This window comes from Megalops cyprinoides, chromosome 9, assembly GCF_013368585.1.
Source record: "Megalops cyprinoides isolate fMegCyp1 chromosome 9, fMegCyp1.pri, whole genome shotgun sequence".
In the NCBI taxonomy this organism is placed as follows: Eukaryota; Metazoa; Chordata; class Actinopteri; order Elopiformes; family Megalopidae; genus Megalops; species Megalops cyprinoides.
This window is the reverse complement of record NC_050591.1, coordinates 19,314,832-19,333,982: the sequence shown is the minus strand read 5'-3', so window position 1 is coordinate 19,333,982 and position 19,151 is coordinate 19,314,832. Positions and strand designations below refer to the sequence as shown.

Sequence of the window (19,151 nt, the reverse complement as noted above, 5' to 3'; positions counted from 1 at the left end):
CTTATCATTTCAGCAAGGAATAGAGAATAAAATGGTTGTTTGAGCCTGTGTTACTAGCTGACAGTGTAATAAAGTACCTGTACTTACTCACAGCATATTGCTCTGCCCCCTATAACATTTCAGACATTTAAAATGAATTGGACGCCCTCAAGAGTGAATGTAATTTAGTTTGCATTTGTCTCAAGGCAGAAAGTGGAGGAGAAAGTTTTATTCTGTGGTGCTTACCTGTGACATGCAGTGAATAAGAGCCATTCATCCTTGGTTCAGTGCACATGCCGTAGACCCTGCAGACAGCATTGTTATTAAAGGGCAACCATGTAGTTACATTCAGGACTGTGTAATATAGAGTGATGATTTTGATTTTCTTCATTTAGGCTGTGTGGACTGAGGCATGATGTCATTATTTTACAGTTACCCTTCCCTGGTAAATATAACGTCCATCTGGTATTTAAAAAAAGAGAACTTTGTGCTTTTTTTGGCAAGGCACCAAAGAAAAGAAATATGGATCAATACATTAAACTGTCTGTAAAAACCTGCCACATTGCTTTTTCACTTCATCTGTAATTCTGTTTCAGATGCACTGCCATAGAGGTAGATTGAAAGATGTCTTTATTAATTCAGTTTTACAAAACAGCAATTTTCTTTCACAAGGGAAAACTCAAGTGTGTGCTATGGGGATAAACATTCTCTGAGCTGTGGACACTTTAAATACAAAATTGTGCATTCAGCATTACAGCAGTATTACAACATGGTTACGGTTTACTTTTGAGTATATATATTAATCCTTTTATCTGTTGGAGTAAAACAAACAACCTACAAAACACAAACCTGAAACTGTTATTTCTTACATGCTTTAGGTCCAGTCCTCAAAGGGTGCCTGATCAGGATCATTTCGTACAGGTAGATGAAACTAAAATATGCAATGCCTGTATTTAGATCAATACTGTGGAAATGTTGTATTCATGACCAAAATGTATAATATACGGACACACTTCGTCAGTGCCCACGTGCCTCTTTGGTCAGTGTGCACAAAGAATTCCTGCAGCATTGCTGAGACAGAGCTGTTTTTTCAAGCACATACTTGACTTTAACTGTTTTGTCTTTAAAAGAACAGCAAAAAATAGGCCAGCATGAGGTCAACGCTCAGGCTGTCTCCTGGAGGGGTTGTTTGAAGATTCATGGAAATTGACTTGCTGATTCTTCATCATGCACAACATACATTATATGTTTTATGCGCAGTCAATGGGGGATGATGAACGCATGAGAGCCAAACATAAACTTGTAGTCTTATTGTCTGCTCCTCACAAAATCAATATTAATGGGACACTCTCTTAATGTAACGTGTTTTCTGTCAAACATTACAAAGGCCATGGGTGAATTTAAGACTAGACCTCACCAGACTTCAATAATAAGTACTGTGGTCTATTTAAACTTTCATTCACAAAAAGCCTTTGCAGACACTTCCAGCCATAGGACAAAGACTAAACAATCACTGGAAAATCATACAGCATACAATCAGTGTGTAGAACACACCCTCATATAGCGTAAGTGTGTTTTCACAGGGCAGTTTACTCCTAAGTCTAATTGATGCATCCCACCACTTCACTGGATTCTTCAGCCCAAGGACAGACAGACATGACATAAGGCCATAAGGAGCTGTCAGAGACACCTCTTTTATTAACTGCCACTCCCTCACCAGCACTTGAATTGTTCACGATTCGTTTTTTTTCCTCCCTCCCTCTAAGACTAATAACATAGTGCTGTACTGAGGGATATGAAATAAATGGTTGACACCTACAGGAAGCTGTTACCGTAGGCTTAACAAAATGAATGCAGCAGGGATTTCTATACATGAAATCTAGGCCTATATAAAAAAACATTAAACTCAATAGGGAAAAATAATCATCTTAAGGCTTTCAAAAACAAGGAGAAAAATCACAGAGAATATATCATACAGTAATAACAAAACCCATTCAGTTATGAACATGTAAACCCATATGACAACACCATTAAACAATATATTAAAGCTTTTGTAGCATTTCTATCCGGTAATTATCTAGAGACAGCAGCTAATCACACAGTGACAAAACTGAAGATATCCATTTATGTAGTACACTCAAGGTTCCTGGTCCGGTGTGATGACATCACTTGCTAGTGTTGGTCAGTGCTCATACAACACTGTGAAAAGAAACTGCGTGACAAAGAGACAAAACCTTGTTGTCAGTCCCTCTTTAGTCTGTCTGGAGGCCTCACCACTAAATCCACATGGCCAGAATCTGTTGCTCGGTGGAGAATGCAGGTCCAAGTACCTTTCTTATTTTTCAAACACAAACATGGAGCCTTCATGTCAGTAAGTGTGTGAGTGCGTGCTTGTGTGTGTGAGATGGAATACCTGCATGCCTGTGTGTGAAGGAGAACAAAGACTAGACTATGATCATCAGAGTGTGTGTGTGTGTGTGTGTGTGTGTGTATGTGTGTGTGTGTGTGTGTGTGTGTGTGTGTGTGCTTGGGTATGTGCAGGAATTTGCTGCTGTGGCTGAGGGAAGTACCCTTGGCTTGTGCTGGGTGGAGGTTGTGACTGGCAGCTTACGGTGTTAGAGGGACAGGGCGGGCGAGTGCGTTACAGAGGGTCAGATGGGACTGGGATCAGAGGTAGTCATCCTCACTGGAGGGGGATGAGAGGGAGGGCTCTTCAGTCTCTACGGAGCTGAGGGAGGGGCTGCGGCTCATCCTCCACAGGTGGTTGGAGAAGCTGCGCCCCCAGCTGCAGGGCTGTCCCATGGGACGGAGCAGGCGCACCAGCTCCGCCGCCTCTCTCCAATAGTCAGTTCACTTACTGATGCCCCGGGAGTTGCGCTGCTTGCTCATAGTGGTCAACATCTGGCTGATGTAAGAGGTCAAGAGGTCATCCATCTTATAGCCCTGGGAGGTAGAAAAAAGTGTTGGTTACATTGCATCTTACTAATACCCATCTTGTAGCGTTGTAAGGTGTAAACACTGTTGACACTGTGGTTTACTAATTTGACGCTTGTGCTGAAACAAAAATACTAATGAATACTTATTGCCAGTGAGATCATAATCCATTCTGTTATGAACCTTATTACTTATGATATGTGTAGCAGCAGTACCACTGCAAATCATTCAGAACCATACAGGTTCAGTGACACTGCAGTGCACTGCACTGTTTCAGGACTTCTGTCTGACTCTCTTTCTGATTTTCACACCCAGAGCAGAGTGAACTGAGTTTCGCACCAGTGAGGTTTCACACAGCAGCTTGCTGCCGCGGACCAGGTTGCCAATGGTGATGTGGAAGTAGGTGTTGCCACTGCTCCAATTGGAGATCTTTGTGAAGGGGTGTGTTGTTAAAATGTCCTGCAGCGAAGCAGAATAGGTGCATATGAGAAATAAACAAAAACATAAACATGTTGGTAGATGTACTTACATGAATATATTCTCTAACACATACAAAAACATACACACTATTTGCTTAGTGTGTTCACTTTTACATAGCTCATATTCTAAATTTTATTCATTTACACAACCCGGTATTTAATATAGAAATTCAGGCTTTACATATTTTAAAGGTAAAACAGCAGTGCCCATTCAGAATGTGAACATGCGACCTTAAGTAAAATTAAAGTAATCAGTAAAATTTGTCTGACCCAATACATGCACTGTACAATATGTTAATGAACACACACTGTATACTGTGTGCATGTGCATACACACTAACACACACACATTTTGGTTACATCACATACCTTGGTCTTTGGGTCAATCAAACTGACACCATGCTTGTTGATCGCTATCAACAGGACCTCTGGGAAATTTGGCTCTGTGGTTTGCTGTGTAAGACATTTTCAAGAGAAAAAAATCAAAGTACAGGATGAAAGAACAGACCCAAGCTCCCATGACATGTGCTGGCCCAGCCAGTCTGCTGGGTTTAATTATGGTTGAGTGAATCTCCAGCACTCCAGCCAAAAAGTAGGTGACAAAACTGGGTCAGCCAAAACTCTGCCAGGCCCAGGCATGAAATAGCCGATGTACCATGGTGGTACAAAATTTTATCCCATCACATCAAAACTCAATGATCAAAGCATTTGAATTCATACCACCTTGTTACAAGTACAAACAGAATAGCAACAGATGAATATGAATGTGCTCTTTCTTACAGTATCCCTTCATGTAGACGTATCACATGAAATATGTATTAGTAGCCATTGATATCACATTCAGAATTAAAAAAGAGGATTGATTACCTTCACTTCAAAAAAGGCTGACCCGAACGTTGGCCATTTGAAAATGATTTTTAAGAACATTAGCTTGGCCTCCTCTCTGGATTTCCCTGCATGCTTGTTGAAGTATGCCACGACGGACTGGACAAAGAAGACATGAGAAATTCAGCAAGCTCTGCAGTAACCATCACAAACTCATCTTGCACCTGAAACAGCCCCCCCTCATGACTGCTACTGACCCCACATACCTATACAATCTGGTACATATCTCTACACTCCATACTTACTCTCAGCGTTAAGTTGGCTTTGATGCCATCACACACAATGTCATGTTAAATTAACCAATCATTTAAAATCCTGTTTCAGGAATAGCATTATTAAATATTACATCAATAATAAGAGCACCCAACATAGCATGTATTTTTGCTAGAGGTCTATTGCTATGCAGCTGATCAAAACTGAACAGAGGGGGAAAGTGACTGAATGTCACAGTGCAGGTTTCTGCATATTGCCTGCACAAAAGTAGCACAACACTATCATTTACATTTTTAGCTGCAGCTAATTAATGCAGTTTGATGCCTGTAATGAGCATCTGTATCCGTGATCCACTGTGGGGGCATGTATTCAACTATACACATCTGAATCAAGATACAGATGGAGAACGTTTGATGTGCACCCTAATGCATACATTCTGAATTCACGAGTGGCCACTACATTGGACACTGAAAACGCAGTTAATAATTTAAAAAAAGACATGACATTTTTGTAAGCTACAGGAACATGTTTAATGTTGTGTTGACTTGACTGGCTCACCCGTTTCCAGTCATCAGGTGAGAGTTGTCGGATCAAGTCCTGGGGTATCAGCTCTTTCAGCATTTTAGGAATGCTGGGAAAGTGGGACTTGTCATCCTCAAACTTGACGCGGTAGATGAGGGCTCCCAACTGGAAAACCTCCTCGCGGGAGCACTTGTGGTAGCCACGCAGATACTTAGGCAGTTCCTGGAGAACATGGACAGAGTGAATGTAGAACACCCCTCAGTCTCTATCACACACAGACACAAACACACATGCACACACACAAACAGCTGTGCGAAGTTACACAGAAACACACATAGACAACCCATGATACCTGTACACGATGCTTGTGCTCCTACCAACATGCATGTTACACACAGACATACATACCAGCAGAAATCTAGAGTTGCATTTGAATTTAGTTCAGTGTGATGATTTAAGACTAAATAAATTCCAGAGAGAAGTTCTTGTTTCCTTTTTAAATACAGCAAATGGAGATTAAATGAACAGAAATGAAAGGAAGTACTGCCCACCTGGTAGTAATGGAAGATTGAGTCAGCAAAAGAATCCTTCCCTGGGACAGTGTTGGTCCACAGCTTCTTCATGAAAAACACCTGGTATGTTAATGAAGGCACTATACCTGTAAGGAAACAGTCTTTATCACACATTTTTACACTGTCACTGTGAGGTAACACACCATTATGAGTTTGTGTTGATGTGACTCCAAAAATGTACTGCAGATTAAAATATAACCCGAATCTAGGGCAGACTATACCATCCTTGGCAGGTCTGGCTTTCTTAATCCAGTCGGTGAGGTGCCTGACAAAGTCGAAGAAGAAATCTCCCTCTGGCACACTGATCACCTGAAATACAACTTCATCTCAGCTTCATCATAACACCCCACGCTCAGTTTTGCCATTAGTGACTAATTCATGTCAATATCATAGTATTATTGCTAAATCATAATGTCTCAGCTTCACCAAGTGACAGCTTCATGAAAATTGCCTGGTGCATCATAATACTTCAGCTTTATCATAATGTCCCAGCTTCATCACAGTATCATAGCTTCATTGTTATTGTCTGACTCAACACAACATCTCACCTTCAATAAAAAGGGCAAGTTTCATAAAATGCCTAGGCTTGATTATGTCTGTGTCATTATGATTTCACTGTTGAAATATAATGTCTCAGCTTCCGTGCTGCATGACAACGTCAAAGCTTTGTCATGACCACCTGATTAATTATAGTGTTTCAGGTTCATCCTAATGTACCAGCTTGCTTGTGATGTTTCAGCTTCTTCATTATTGTCTGAGTAACACTGAAATGTCATAGCTCCGTCATTAGGTCCAATTTAAATCAGGCTTAGCCCTGACAGGAGAGATGTGACAGGTAGATTGATTGCTTGACTTATGAATGCAGTAGGGCTGTGGTGAGGAGTGACAGCATTCTTTACGTCAGTAATGTTTGGAATCTGATATTCCCTTCAATCCCACAATGCCTCAGATTCCAGGCGATAAAGTTGTTAAAGGATTCCGTCTGTTACCTTGTCAGAGATCTTCACAAACAAGCTGAAGCCCTCAGGGGACTTGAGCAGCAGTCTGCCAGCAATGTTCAGGCAGAAATCCTTGGCTTTTGTACTTGACTCCACTTCAAAAGCCTGAAATTACATTTCAGAAATGACTGTGCAAATCTGTTCGCAATAATTTCTGGGAAGGGGGAGGTGTTTTTACTGAGGTCTACAGTTTAAATCCTCCGAACCATCATCATGCATGTAGGCAAGCAGATCTTACTGCACAATATCCTCATTAGAAATGGTAAATTTGATTTTTATGAGAAGAAAAACTAAATGACAATCTGATTACTGTTTTTTTTTCTTTCAAATGAATCAGGCAAACCTGATTCATTATTCATTCTTTCCCACCGCAGCCTCTCTGTCTCCCTCTCACTATAATCTCTGAGGCCCAAGTAATGAACCACTACCAGATGAGATGATTTCAAAGACTATGGAAATGAGATCTAGAGGTAAACACAAGATGTTTTTGCATAGGCTGTTTTCGTCTGTTCCCTGCTGGGGAGTTTTTTTTCTTCTAAATGAGAGTACTGTGGAAATACAAGCTGTAAATACTTCTTAGAATCACTGATCAGGTGGGTCAACAACAGAGGTGTGTATGCAATGAACTCATTTAAACTCATTCATGTGTGAAGACCTTGGTGTGGATATCGCCTGGCACAGGGATTTCAGTCGCCAGGGCTTGGCACCTTGGATTTGTTGTTAGAACACTGAGTGGAGACCCTGTTGGACTCAGGTCACATGAGCTATGGTAACAGTGGTGAGCTGTGGGAATAGTTTTTTGTCTTGTGACACTCTCACCTCATCTGTGTCATCAGGGAAGTACACTTTGTGAAAGATCTGGGTGGTTTTGTGTTGGATGGCCTCCACTTCTACTAGATGCGGGGGGTATTTCCTGGACCCATTTCTGATTTGTCCAAAAAGAACATGCAAAAAACAGAAAGGAAAACATTAGTAAAGCCCCATTTACTCGCCAAAAATATAGACATTGAGCAGTGTAGTCATTACACCTTGTACTTAGCAATATGTAATGGTGAACTGTATGAGGATGTGTGACGTCATCACAGAGGTGTGGTGTCTCCACCTTCCCTGTCACTAGGGGAACTGTAGATAGGCTCTACTGTAGATAAGGACTGGGTCCCACTCTGGTATTTTAACAGAAACATAATTAAACTATTGTTGTGCCCTAGATTATCACATCTGAGGAAATAAAGTCCAGTAGAGAGAGAGGTGGAGAGAGAGAGACAGAGAGAGAGCAACTGAAAATGAAAGCCAGAGGAAGCTTTTTAACAAGTCTCTGGAGTGTCCAGTAAGTTGGAGAGAACACATATGCTGTGTATATTTATCTCAGTAAAGTAGGACGACGACCTCACAGTTCTGTGTCTTAAACCCTCTGGACAGTTAAGTTACTTTTTCAAAGGAACTGAACATCTCTCCAAACCTAAGAAAAGCAACTTGGGGCTCAGGGAAAGGCAAGTCTAAATTAATTTTACAAACATAATATATATTTATAAACTGGCTGTGCAGTACTTACTGATGAGATGCAGAGAGTTTATCGAATGACACAAGAGAGAGAGTGCAATTCATTTAATCAGTCATGTGTGGGAATTTTGTGCCATGTTACCGAAGGGCCTTCTGCAGACGCTGCATGCAGTCTGCTGCGAGGGGGTGGTACTTCTTGGACTGAAGAAATCTCTGGACGTGCGGCAGGAGCACATTGCTGGGAGGGAAGAGGCCTGTACAGAGCCACAGCAGCTCCCAGCCCTTCTCCTCACTGTACCTGTGAAGAACGCCACACACAAGACAAACCTGCCACGGTAAACCGAAAGAGGGCCGCAAAAACACAACCCGCTGTAACGCCTGACCGAGGAGCTGAAAATCAGTGACCGAGACGGGACAATGCAAACATGGTACGTGATATGCTGTTGTCAACACAGAGGGCTAAACAAAAGTACACTGCAGTCACAACAAAGAGAACCACACAAAAAAACACTGCAGTCAACAGAGAGAACTATACAGAAAGCCCAAAGCTGTCAGCTGAAAGAGGATCACACAGTCAGTCCCTCTGCTGTTAACCCAGACCGGATGCCAACAATGAGGAAAAAAGAACATTTGTTCTCCATGACTCAGCTACTTGACAGTGAGAGAGAAAGAGAGGTAGAGAGAGAGAGAGGACAAAGAAAGGACAAACAGATTTTTTGCACAGTTTGCAGCATTTCACTGCCCCACTGTTCCCTGACAGCACTGCGGCTTTGCTTTGCCATGGTTACATTTTGCAGATACAGGGTAACGCCAGTGTCAGAAATATTGTTTCTGACATTTTTGTTCATTAAATATAATGATGACTGTTTTTCAAGAACCAGGCACCAGCATAGAAGATAACAGTTAATCATCATCTTCCTTCATGTTCCTATTTATGACAGCAACTGCTACAATTCTGAAGCATCCTACACCCTGTGTGTATGTCCATTTACTATGCTATATTGAGAATGATACATTTATGCAAACCAAACAGGACTACCAACCACTCACATGAACCTATACACCTGTAACGCCACCACAAAATAGAGTGAAGTTTATAATGCGGACTGCCTATATTGAAAAATAAATTGAAACTGCAAAAATGACAATACAAACTAGACCATGAGGCAATGGTAGGCTAATCAAGAGGACCAAGCATTTGATTGCCCCATAAACCTGAGGTACATACAAATGCATAACTTACTTGACGTGATTCTCTGTGAGCTGCTTGAGGATCTGGCAGAAGATCTCATCTTTCAGTGGCTCGGCCTTTAAGGCCCCCTCGAATATCTGGTCGGTGAGCTCATTGACTGAGCGCGTTCGCTTGGATGGGTAATCGCCCATGTACTTCATTATGGGTGCAGAGTCAGTCAAGGACTAACACATAAGTCGGCCTTCACTAAAACGCACCACCAGGCTGGCATTCTCAAGCACTGATCCTGAATCAGCCACCACCTTTTACACACAAGGGTGAGGATGGTAAAGCTAAACTTGGAGCAGTTGCTATGAGTAATACCCACAGCTCATAAGGTAAAGGGGGAGTAGACTACAGTGCGCTGTAGTGTACAAGGTTGAGACTACAATGAGCTGTAATATAAAAGATGTTAAGACCATGATGAGCTCTATGGTAAAGTAATGATGAGGAGGAGGAGCCTGCCTCATTTGGTGTGAAGGATATCAATGAAGGCCATGCAGGCCTCCTGGGAGAGCTCCTCGTGGTTGATGACCTTCTTTAGCAGCGGCTGCTTGATGGGCTCCCTGGTGCAACACCACAGCTTGTCCTTCCCCCGGTTCTTTGTGATCATCACCCGACTCAGCGTATGCTTAGGAGGAGGCCTAGAGGAAGGGACAGCAAGAGAAAAAGTGTTGTGGGAGGGGGGGGGGGCACTGTGAGCACAAAGCCTGTGTAAGCTGAGGAGAGAGTGAGGGCTTTAGGAAGACGCAATAGCAACAGGGGTTGTGTATACGCACATTCTGCAGGATTACCTGAAGTAATCGTAGGAGAACTCCTCCAGAGTGTATGGTTTTACCCTCTCTTCGCTCTCTGTCAGTACCAGCTGGGACATCCGAATGGACTCCTGACGCTGGTCTGGTGTCATAGTGACCAAAGCCTGGACCAAACAGAGAGTGAAAGACAGAGAGACAGAGAGAGAAACTAGCTTCAGCCCTGGTTCAATGCACGAAATGCGTGAGGTGTGACACTGAGAGAGTGAGAGAGTGAAGGCCTGAGTGTACAATGGTGTGAAGGTGTAAGGATTCAAGGATGTGAGGCGTCACTTACTACGATGTCGGGTTGGGGCCTGGTGACTGTGGGGAGCACATAGACACAGTCGGCTGGGAAGTCACCCTTCTGCTTGGTCCTGTCATTGATTCCATGTGCCCATCCTGAATTCATCACCTGCTCCCCAGTGTCCTGGTCCAGCAGGATGAGGTCACCCTTTACAAAGCTCAGGAACGTGGAGTCGTCCCCAACTAAAACACAGTCAGGTATAAATGTCTCTTTTCATTGTATTTCAGGAGGCAACACTTACAGGTCATATGCTCTAGTAACAGTGTTATTTTGTCTGTTATATAATGATTTCAACAAACTCTTTCGTCACAGTTTGTAACATTATCATGAAGAATGGGAAAGTTGGCCAGCACTGATCAAAGTAAAAACACTCAATATGCGTGACAGGAAGCTGCTGAAAATAGTATTTACAGTCCATAAAGATGGATCCTTCAGCGGGCTAGTAGAGGTGTAGAACATGGTTGTCGTGAGATTTGGAGTCTTGTGAAGTATGATGCGTATGATGTGCAGAACTGCCCTCACCAGGATTGGGGTTGTCCTGTATGGCCACGACAAACTGTGACCTCTTCCTCAGGCCCTCCAGGAAGGTGACGACGAGGTCCCGAATGTCCTCGGCGTTGTTGGAGGTGAAGGTGTACTCATCCCCCTTGATGGTTGCCAGTGTGAAGCTCTGCCCCTGCAGCTTGCCCCCTCTGTGATAAAGAGGACAGACACTGGTTACAGTGACACTCCCTGCTCCCTACACTTCCAAGCTGGTTATATCTATAGCTTCTGGTGCCTACGAAGCCACAGTGTCTGCTGTTTTTTTTTGATGGCATCTCAATCTCTCTAGACTTACTATCATGCAATGCTACCTACAATAAATGAACATATGCGTAGGGTAGAGGAAAAGATGGGGGCATTGACAGCATATGAGGATGTCAATGCCCCCATCTACTGAGTTCATAGTGGGACACTACTATTTCACCCTTGAGCAGTTCTTGCTGCAGAATCTCGCTGCATAGAAGTTTACAAAATGCGCAACATAAAACTATAAGCATTAAGTTGCACCAGCCAAAGGCCAGTGGAAGGGATAAAGAAGCATATTACAGGGCATTTAGGCTCCATAGCATGTAGAACATAGAATAAAATATATTATATGTCTATTCTATGGTTAGAATTAGAATGGAAACAAACAATTGTCTTTCTGCTCAAAAGCCAATGCCTTCCCCTAAACTGTTCAGTTCTTAGCGATTCATTGACATGTTGTTGCATTCTCAAAAACAAAGCATTCTCATAAAGCTCTGAAACGCTGATCCTCTTGATTGGATGATGGCCTGTTGTTGTACCTGCTGCTGGACACTGCAGTGATCTCTGGGAAGGAGAGCTCCAGAAGAACCTGCTCTTGTTCATCCACAAAGTAAACTCCTGTCCAGTTCACAGCCACAATGACATCATTCTTTGGCAGGCTAGGACCTGAGGAGGATGAGGAGTCAGCAACATTTGACAAAATTCAGGAAATGAATGGCAAAGTAAAGTGAAAGTGAATACAGCACGCACCTGAAAACTTAAAGGCCTCGTAAAATCGGGAAAAGAGCAAAGGCCACTTGTATCGAGCAAAATCCACCACTTCTTCCTTGACCTTCTGTGGCTCCATCCTCTTCTGTGTGTAGATTCCCTGCAGTGATGAAGGCGTTAAAACAGGAGGTGAAGAGGGGGGTTTAAGACAGCTGCAATGGGTTGAAGAGGTGAGGGCTAAAGCACATTAGGTATTGAATGGGTGAGAACAGGTGACGAACGGGTAATCACAGGTAGAGTAAAAACAAGTGGGGTTCAGATGAAGGTGAGAGTGATCACCCTGTAGTAACAGCACCGTGACTCAATGAAAAATAAAACCTTTAAAATGAATAGAAATAACCTATCATGCACATAAGACAAAAACGATCAATACAGTGTGCATCACCTAACATTAAAATTTATAAGACTGCAACCTTGACTGTATGAGTGTCATGCTCCTCTCAGTGATGTGTCTCTGTGATGTCAATAGAATGTGGCAGAGACAAATCTGCAGTGTGCCCTTGCAGAGTGAAACGCAGGCTAACCCACTGCATGTCCTATAAAAGGCAGTACACCGCAGTGGCCTTGGCCAAGTAAACAGCAGTCATCACAGTGATTGGACTGCCAGGTAATTTTAGAGACAGGAAGTGCCAGGGCTCCTGTTAGGGTAAGATCAGAAAGGGCAAATCCACTGACGGCACGGCGTCGCGTGCTTGGACCGTACCTTCTTGTGCGCAGCCATGATGAATTGCGCCCACTTCTCCACAGTCTTGGAGGAGCTGATCTCACGGTCAGGGATGTAGGAGGGGATGAGGCTGAGAAGGCGCTCCAGCAGGATCTCTGACCCGTAGTCCACATAGTACTGCTGCGAAGCCAGCTCTGCCAGGTCCTCCTCCTGGGGGGGATTCAGAGCCCTCACTCACCCAAAACTCACACAGCACCATCACTGTGAACAAGGTCAGTGCTCTCCCACACAGCACACAGCCTGACCGACTGGTGCCCCCCTCATTGCTGCATGCCCCCCCCCCCCCGCCCACGTGACTCTCACCCTGTCGCAGCGGTACTCCCCGAACTTCACCCCCCGCACGATCTGCTGGTAGATGAGGTTGGTGGCCACGTTGTCCTCGGCGGGGTTGTGCCAGGGGGTGAAGATCTCCTTGCGGAAGAACAGCCTCCAGGGGGCGTTGCGCTCCTGCGCCCCCTGCTCCTTGGCGTACTGCTCGCACTGCGACACGGCATCCATCACGTGGTCATTCCCGCTGCCCAGAGAGGACACCTGTCAGGGGTGTGAGGGGGAGGCAATGGGCAAGCAAACACAGAAGAGGTCGTTAGCACTGGATCCACTCCAGATGACACTCTTTTGTAGCAGGGCCTAATGCAGCTCTTCAGAGCCCCATGAAAAGAACGTGAAGGGAAAAAGCATAACCATTAAGAACTAGATTCATGCTATGATTAAAAATGTTACTGTTATTTTCCTGTGAAACACGTAAAATTCTGTTACAGGGTAGGCAAACATGAGGTTGTTCTTGAGTAAGGAATGTTCAGGTTATCCCTGCTATTTCAGCAGAAGCATAAACCCAGCAGAAAATAGACATAACATTGCCTCCCCCTCATGTCAGGTATAAAGCAAAACAGATTTCAGAACAATAAAATAACAGAATATAAATTTTAGATGGTCTAAAATTATTAATATTAATTCTGAAAACTATTTTATTTTGACACTTTGGCAATGACACTGATAAATCTGGGTCCCACTGAGCGTCAGGTTGGCCATGCTTGTCCTGTAGAGCGGTCCTGCAGGTCTCTCTACTCTAGACTAGGGCTAGAGTTTGTATCCCCAGCAGAAAAAGGTACCATGGTAGCCCTTCAGTAAAGCTCAACTTTTAGATGAGTGATAGCATGTAAAGCTGTCAGCTATCTGAAACTGCAAAGTGACAGGCTGTGACACAGGCTCACTGACTAATGGCTAAATTACACTGAGCGGTAGTAATACTAATGAAATGACAATGATGATGTGCTGAATGAATCACGTCAGAAGTGCTGTACTGTAGCAAAGGCTCAGTCCCACACAGTCAGTTAATATGACAGTCTGGTGCGGCTTAGTCGCTCCTGTACCTTGTCGAACAGGGCGATGTAGAGTGAAAAGCCAAACCGGTCTCTCAGGCTGATTTTATCAGACAGTGCATTGCACAGCTCCTTGGCCGTGGTGGCCGAATCTGTCAGCAAGGTCTTGGTCGTGCCGTCCATGAACGTCACCGGCAACATGATTGGTTTCTTAGACTTTGTGGCCTGAGGGACAAAGACAAGAGAAGCTGTTATTTAAAGCGTGCAGTGAAAAGGGACAAAAACATGCGGCCATTGTGGTTGAGTTTGATGCCAAAACTGAATTGAAGTATTTGGAGTGTACCCACTGACTTTTAGAACAAAAAACAGACTGACACAACCGATGCATTGATGATTTGCTTTTGGCAGCCTTGATTTTTGGATTGTGTGTCCATATAAGAATCATGTAAATGTAAGGTATTTCAGTGTGGGAACATGGTCCGGTCCATGAGGCTATTAATGAATGCTATGTTAGAAAGGTAGTAATGGCCAAGACATGCATTAGAAATTAGATCAGCCTAGATAGTTGCACAACAGGGACTGATTAACAATGGATTGTGGCTTCATTTTTTTTCTAAATAAGTGAAACCTTGGTGTGGAGGCTCTGGGAAAGTAACCTAGATAAACAAAGACAGTACCCTCAGTCCTGTGATAAGCCTACACAGCTACACACCTAACCCCACTGAATGAGTTAGATAAGAGTACCAAATGATTAAATGTAAATGTAAATGTAAATATGCCTCATAACCCTGACTGAAAGGACTCTGTGGACCATAGTGCATGGCTGTGGAAGAGTGATGGGGGTGTGGAGTAGGGTGGTGTACCTGGAGCTCCAGCCAGGAGGGTGGCTGAGTCCTTGTCCCATTGACAAAGGTCCTCCTCAGACGCTCCTCACAGTAGGGGGCGTAACCAGGGGGCCCGCCACCAATGAAGTTCCTCAAATACTGAAGGGTTACAAGACAGGGGAGGGTGTAACTTTAGTCTGTGAAGCTGTTTTAAGATTCACAAAATAAAAGTGGAGTGGGATGAATCATGTGGATTGTGGCTTACCACACAAAAAGTACAAGGATAATGGTCTAGACATTATGGAAAAATGAATGGACCATTAAACACAGAGGCACAGTAGGTTGGAGTTGCTTCATACAAAATTCATACAAAATTGATGTGGTATAGAAGTAGCCTGCCCAGGAGATAGATATGAATTACAGGATGCCAACTTCACAGAAGGGAAAGTTCACCGTTTTTGGATCAGCCTATTACATCATAAATGTCATAAGTTAAGTGCTACTTAGTCATGATAGTATGACATTTCTGAGTCAGAGCCCAAGAGGCATGTGTGATTGAAAAGACCATTAACCAGTCAAACACCTCACATAAATTATAAGAACAGATGAAAGGCTAAACATTTGCAGCAGGACCCTTTCCAAAGAGGGGTGTCTTGTCAGCAGTGCAGGCAAGCACACTAGGACACAAGAAATAAATGTACGGTGTATGTAAAGTAGCTGTAATTCTTACTTTGACAAATTTTTCAGAGGGGGCAAAGCAGCCCACACAGAGTGAGATGAGGATCCACCCACGGGCGTGGCTGCTCTTGGAAGGATTCTGGGTGAGCTGCTTACAGATCTGACAGTAGATCTCATCTCTGTTGAGACAGGATGCAGTGGTCAATACGGTATCACAGAAACTTTATTTTAAACCAAAGAAGAATGTCAGACCATCTACTGTTGGAGTCCTGTTATGTTACAGAAAGGAGCAGTTCTGGGCTGTTGTTGGTAATTAGATTCTAAAACAGTGCTGGAATGTCTATGGATGTAACAGTGAAGAATCTTTCTTGTATATGATCACCAGAGAAAACAGGTCTGGGATATCTATGGTAGTAAGAGTGAAGTTTGGTTGTCACCTGAGGGCGGGGCGCAAGATGCCGTTGCCGATGATGAAATGCAGCTTCTCCAGGTTGGAGGTGGGCCGATCCTCCAGCATGCTGTTCCCATGCAAAGTGTACTCACCATCATTAAGACGCTTGGTGACCTGGAAACCAGCAAGAAGTGCATCATTTTCCCAGTACAGGCACTTCCGTCTCCTCACCTTAAATACTGTCAATATCTAGTTTATATTGTCTTTTTCTTTGTTCAGCTACTAAAAATGTTCCCTATTGTTGCCACAAATATGCTAACCTCATAAAATATCTTTTCTGCAACAAAACTAGCCTTATTTAATCACAGAAAGTTGACCTATATTATTCACTGTAGTCCTCAGTCAAAAATATCCTGCAGAGATAAAATTAGCCTGTTCTGTCAGACATGTGTTTAGGCTTTTAATGCCCAATACAATGTCAACATTCAGCAACTAGTGTGTCCCTGATGAATTGTGCTGTTCTCCTGTTATGCATGCTGTTTTGCATGCATTGCATGCTGGGAGTTTGACGCAGTGGAGGAAAGCTGCGGACACCCACACTCACCTCCTCGGTAATCTTCGACTTCTTCTTAAGAGTGAGGGACACTAGCTTGTGACGCACACTGCTCTTCTTGTGACTGTCAATGTGAGCACTCTGTAAGGGGGAGCACACCATGGAGACTTTATAAATCATGCTGAACGCTAAGCTAACGGAGCTGCAATGACTCCGAGTGTATCCCCACTGACACTGGAGTGAGGGGGCAGCAGGCAAATTGTAGGCCTGCTCGTTTCAGACAACAGAAATCCAAGATGGGTTAGTAGTTAAATAAATATTTTAGAGAGTGGATAGATTAATCAGGTTTTTTAGTTTGTTTGTTAGTAAAACATGATTTATAAAAGGTAGCTTTATACATTCTTGGCTCCTAGAGTACATTGGATAATATAGGGTTGCACGCTGTCGTGGCTTTGCAAGACTGCGCAGCGTGAGGGTTAGCACTCTATACATCCTTTGTAGCTGAAGTCACCAGATGTATGAAGCTTCTAAAAGGTACTTTTTTGTCTAGTTAAACACTACGTTAGTATGGGTTAGTACAAAGACATGAGAAATTCAAAGAAAATTTAAGTATGGCTCTATTTATACAGGTCTAAATAACAGGTCTACATATGACACAAACACAGACACACATACATTCCATTGCACAATTCCATTTCAGGCAATGTACGATGCCATCATGATTGTGGAGCATGATTGCATCACTGTGTGGCATCACTGTGAGGATGGGGGTCCTCAGGTAGGGATCTATTGAAGGAGGGCACATCTCCCCTGTGTTCCCATCCCGGGGGGCACCCCTCCTCACCTCGCCCTCCCCCTGCAGTGCCTGCAGCTCTCTCTTGTAGGTCTTCTTGCCCAGGGTCTCGTAGATCTTGGTCATGACAGGGATCTTCTCACTGCCGTCACTGATGGCTGTGTGGTACTTGGGCTCGGGGAGATCTCCCATGAATCTCAGCACTGTGATCCAAACAGCCAGTGCAGCCTTGGGTGGAATACAGAGAAAGCGAGAGAGAGATGGATTAAATGTTTTTAACAGAGCATAGGATTACAGAGCTAAGGTTTATGGGTGCGAATCATAGTTGAGTACTTGTCGTTGTTGTGCTTTTGAGGGATCTGAATGACTGGACACCTGATATTGTGTATTTGAATTGAATCAGGTTGTTTGCTAAACAAATAAATAATGGTATGGAAACGTAGGGATTTGGGCAATTGGATTGATTCAGTTGGAATTAACATGAGTAGTAAAGAACCTAAATGTTGCTAGATGTGTGCAGATCAAAGCTGAACTGAATAAAATGTTGAAACACTGAAAACCCACATGTATGAATTGTAAACCTGGTTGTAACAGCTTGCTTTTTACTTGGCAGAGAGGGTTAGTTTGTGAAGTAGACCTAGCATCTGTACTAAGGTCATTCTTTTAAGTGAACTGGTGAAATTTTGGACGGTGGCTAGACAGAATTGGGGTACAGGGGGAATATGTGCGGGGCTCACAGGACATGTACCAGCTGATCTCCTTCATCCTCGTGGAAAAGCAGGGGCTGCTTGAGGGGGCGGCGGACGTAGGTGTGAGTGGTGGTGCCCTGGAAGTAGGTGGCAGCAAACTTGGCGAACTTGTACTCAGAGAGGTCCTCCTCCTCGTCTTCAGGAAGTGGCAGGGCCTCGTCCAGGTCTTCCTCCTCCAGTTCCTTCTGAGTGCGCTCCAGATCCTTTCACAAAGACAAACACACACACACACACACACACACACACACACACACACACACACACACATACAGACACGGTCACAAACACAGAAACACAGAGACACACACAAAATCCAAATGACTGACAGAATATGAAGTACTACAGTTTAAAATGCTTAATGAAACTAACATGTACCATAATGCATAAAACCATAATGCTCCAAATTATGAACTCTCTTAACATGGTTTGTTTTATACAGATGAATCTATAAGCAAAGGACACAAAGAATCCCCCAACTAAACCAGGCTGTTGACATCACATTCTTGATTGCAGTTCCCGGGTGTCGCTTTGGGGGGGCGCTGTCTTTACCTCAAACCCTGCAGGCGCCTGGCCTTCCTGCCCGGGGAAGGAGTTGGTGGTCCCCAGGAAGCCGAACATCTTGTCCACCATGTCGGAGTCGTTGACGGGCTCGTGCCGTGCCCTCTCCATCTGCTCCAGTATCTCCTTCTTGCGCCGCGCCTCCTCCCGCTCCTTCTTCTCGCGCTCGGCGTCCTCGCGGGCCAGCTGCGCCAGCCGCTCCTGGTGCTTCTTCTCCGCCTCCGCCTTGGCCTTCTTAGCGCTCATCTGGTTCCGCAGCTTCTCCTCCTCCGCCAGGCGCATCTTCTCAGCCTCCAGGCGCCGCCGGTACTGGATGGGAAGAACGAGGGGGAACGGCTCAAACACGGGACAACGCTTCCACCTTCTTTCTAATGAGTAATGCCATCACATTTAGCGTCTGGCCAATACTGCTACAAACACTCTTAACAATGCAGGATATGCTGGGGTCCTGTCTTACATGGAGTTTGACTCTTTAGTAGACACAAGACGTGTCGGACTGAGAAATGTTTCTGGGTTTACTTTGTTAATGGGTAGTGACAATGTCAAGCTTTATGTATGTTGATCATAGTCCAGCAGACATATCGAATTTAAAAT

The 19,151-nt window shown here is 44.0% G+C and overlaps 1 protein-coding gene across 1 annotated transcript in view; it reads right to left on the bottom strand.

The window, feature by feature from the left end:
* Positions 1 to 2,472: 2,472 nt before the first annotated feature.
* Positions 2,473 to 19,151, bottom strand: part of myo7aa (myosin VIIAa) — a 35,199-nt gene continuing 18,520 nt past the window's right edge. Inside the window, exons 21-47 of the mRNA XM_036536321.1 lie at positions 18,549 to 18,866; positions 17,999 to 18,202; positions 17,302 to 17,478; positions 16,509 to 16,598; positions 15,951 to 16,078; positions 15,566 to 15,692; positions 14,875 to 14,994; positions 14,063 to 14,236; positions 12,996 to 13,223; positions 12,672 to 12,842; positions 11,951 to 12,068; positions 11,740 to 11,866; positions 10,934 to 11,103; positions 10,403 to 10,593; positions 10,108 to 10,232; positions 9,800 to 9,957; positions 9,326 to 9,479; positions 8,225 to 8,380; positions 7,402 to 7,507; positions 6,574 to 6,687; positions 5,806 to 5,893; positions 5,564 to 5,670; positions 5,049 to 5,234; positions 4,260 to 4,376; positions 3,762 to 3,845; positions 3,253 to 3,372; positions 2,473 to 2,922 (exon numbers count right to left, since the gene is read on the bottom strand). Coding sequence (XP_036392214.1) covers positions 2,830 to 2,922; positions 3,253 to 3,372; positions 3,762 to 3,845; positions 4,260 to 4,376; positions 5,049 to 5,234; positions 5,564 to 5,670; positions 5,806 to 5,893; positions 6,574 to 6,687; positions 7,402 to 7,507; positions 8,225 to 8,380; positions 9,326 to 9,479; positions 9,800 to 9,957; positions 10,108 to 10,232; positions 10,403 to 10,593; positions 10,934 to 11,103; positions 11,740 to 11,866; positions 11,951 to 12,068; positions 12,672 to 12,842; positions 12,996 to 13,223; positions 14,063 to 14,236; positions 14,875 to 14,994; positions 15,566 to 15,692; positions 15,951 to 16,078; positions 16,509 to 16,598; positions 17,302 to 17,478; positions 17,999 to 18,202; positions 18,549 to 18,866 — 3,951 coding nt within the window. The 3' untranslated portion in view covers positions 2,473 to 2,829. The remainder of the gene's footprint in view (positions 2,923 to 3,252; positions 3,373 to 3,761; positions 3,846 to 4,259; positions 4,377 to 5,048; positions 5,235 to 5,563; positions 5,671 to 5,805; positions 5,894 to 6,573; positions 6,688 to 7,401; positions 7,508 to 8,224; positions 8,381 to 9,325; positions 9,480 to 9,799; positions 9,958 to 10,107; positions 10,233 to 10,402; positions 10,594 to 10,933; positions 11,104 to 11,739; positions 11,867 to 11,950; positions 12,069 to 12,671; positions 12,843 to 12,995; positions 13,224 to 14,062; positions 14,237 to 14,874; positions 14,995 to 15,565; positions 15,693 to 15,950; positions 16,079 to 16,508; positions 16,599 to 17,301; positions 17,479 to 17,998; positions 18,203 to 18,548; positions 18,867 to 19,151) is intronic.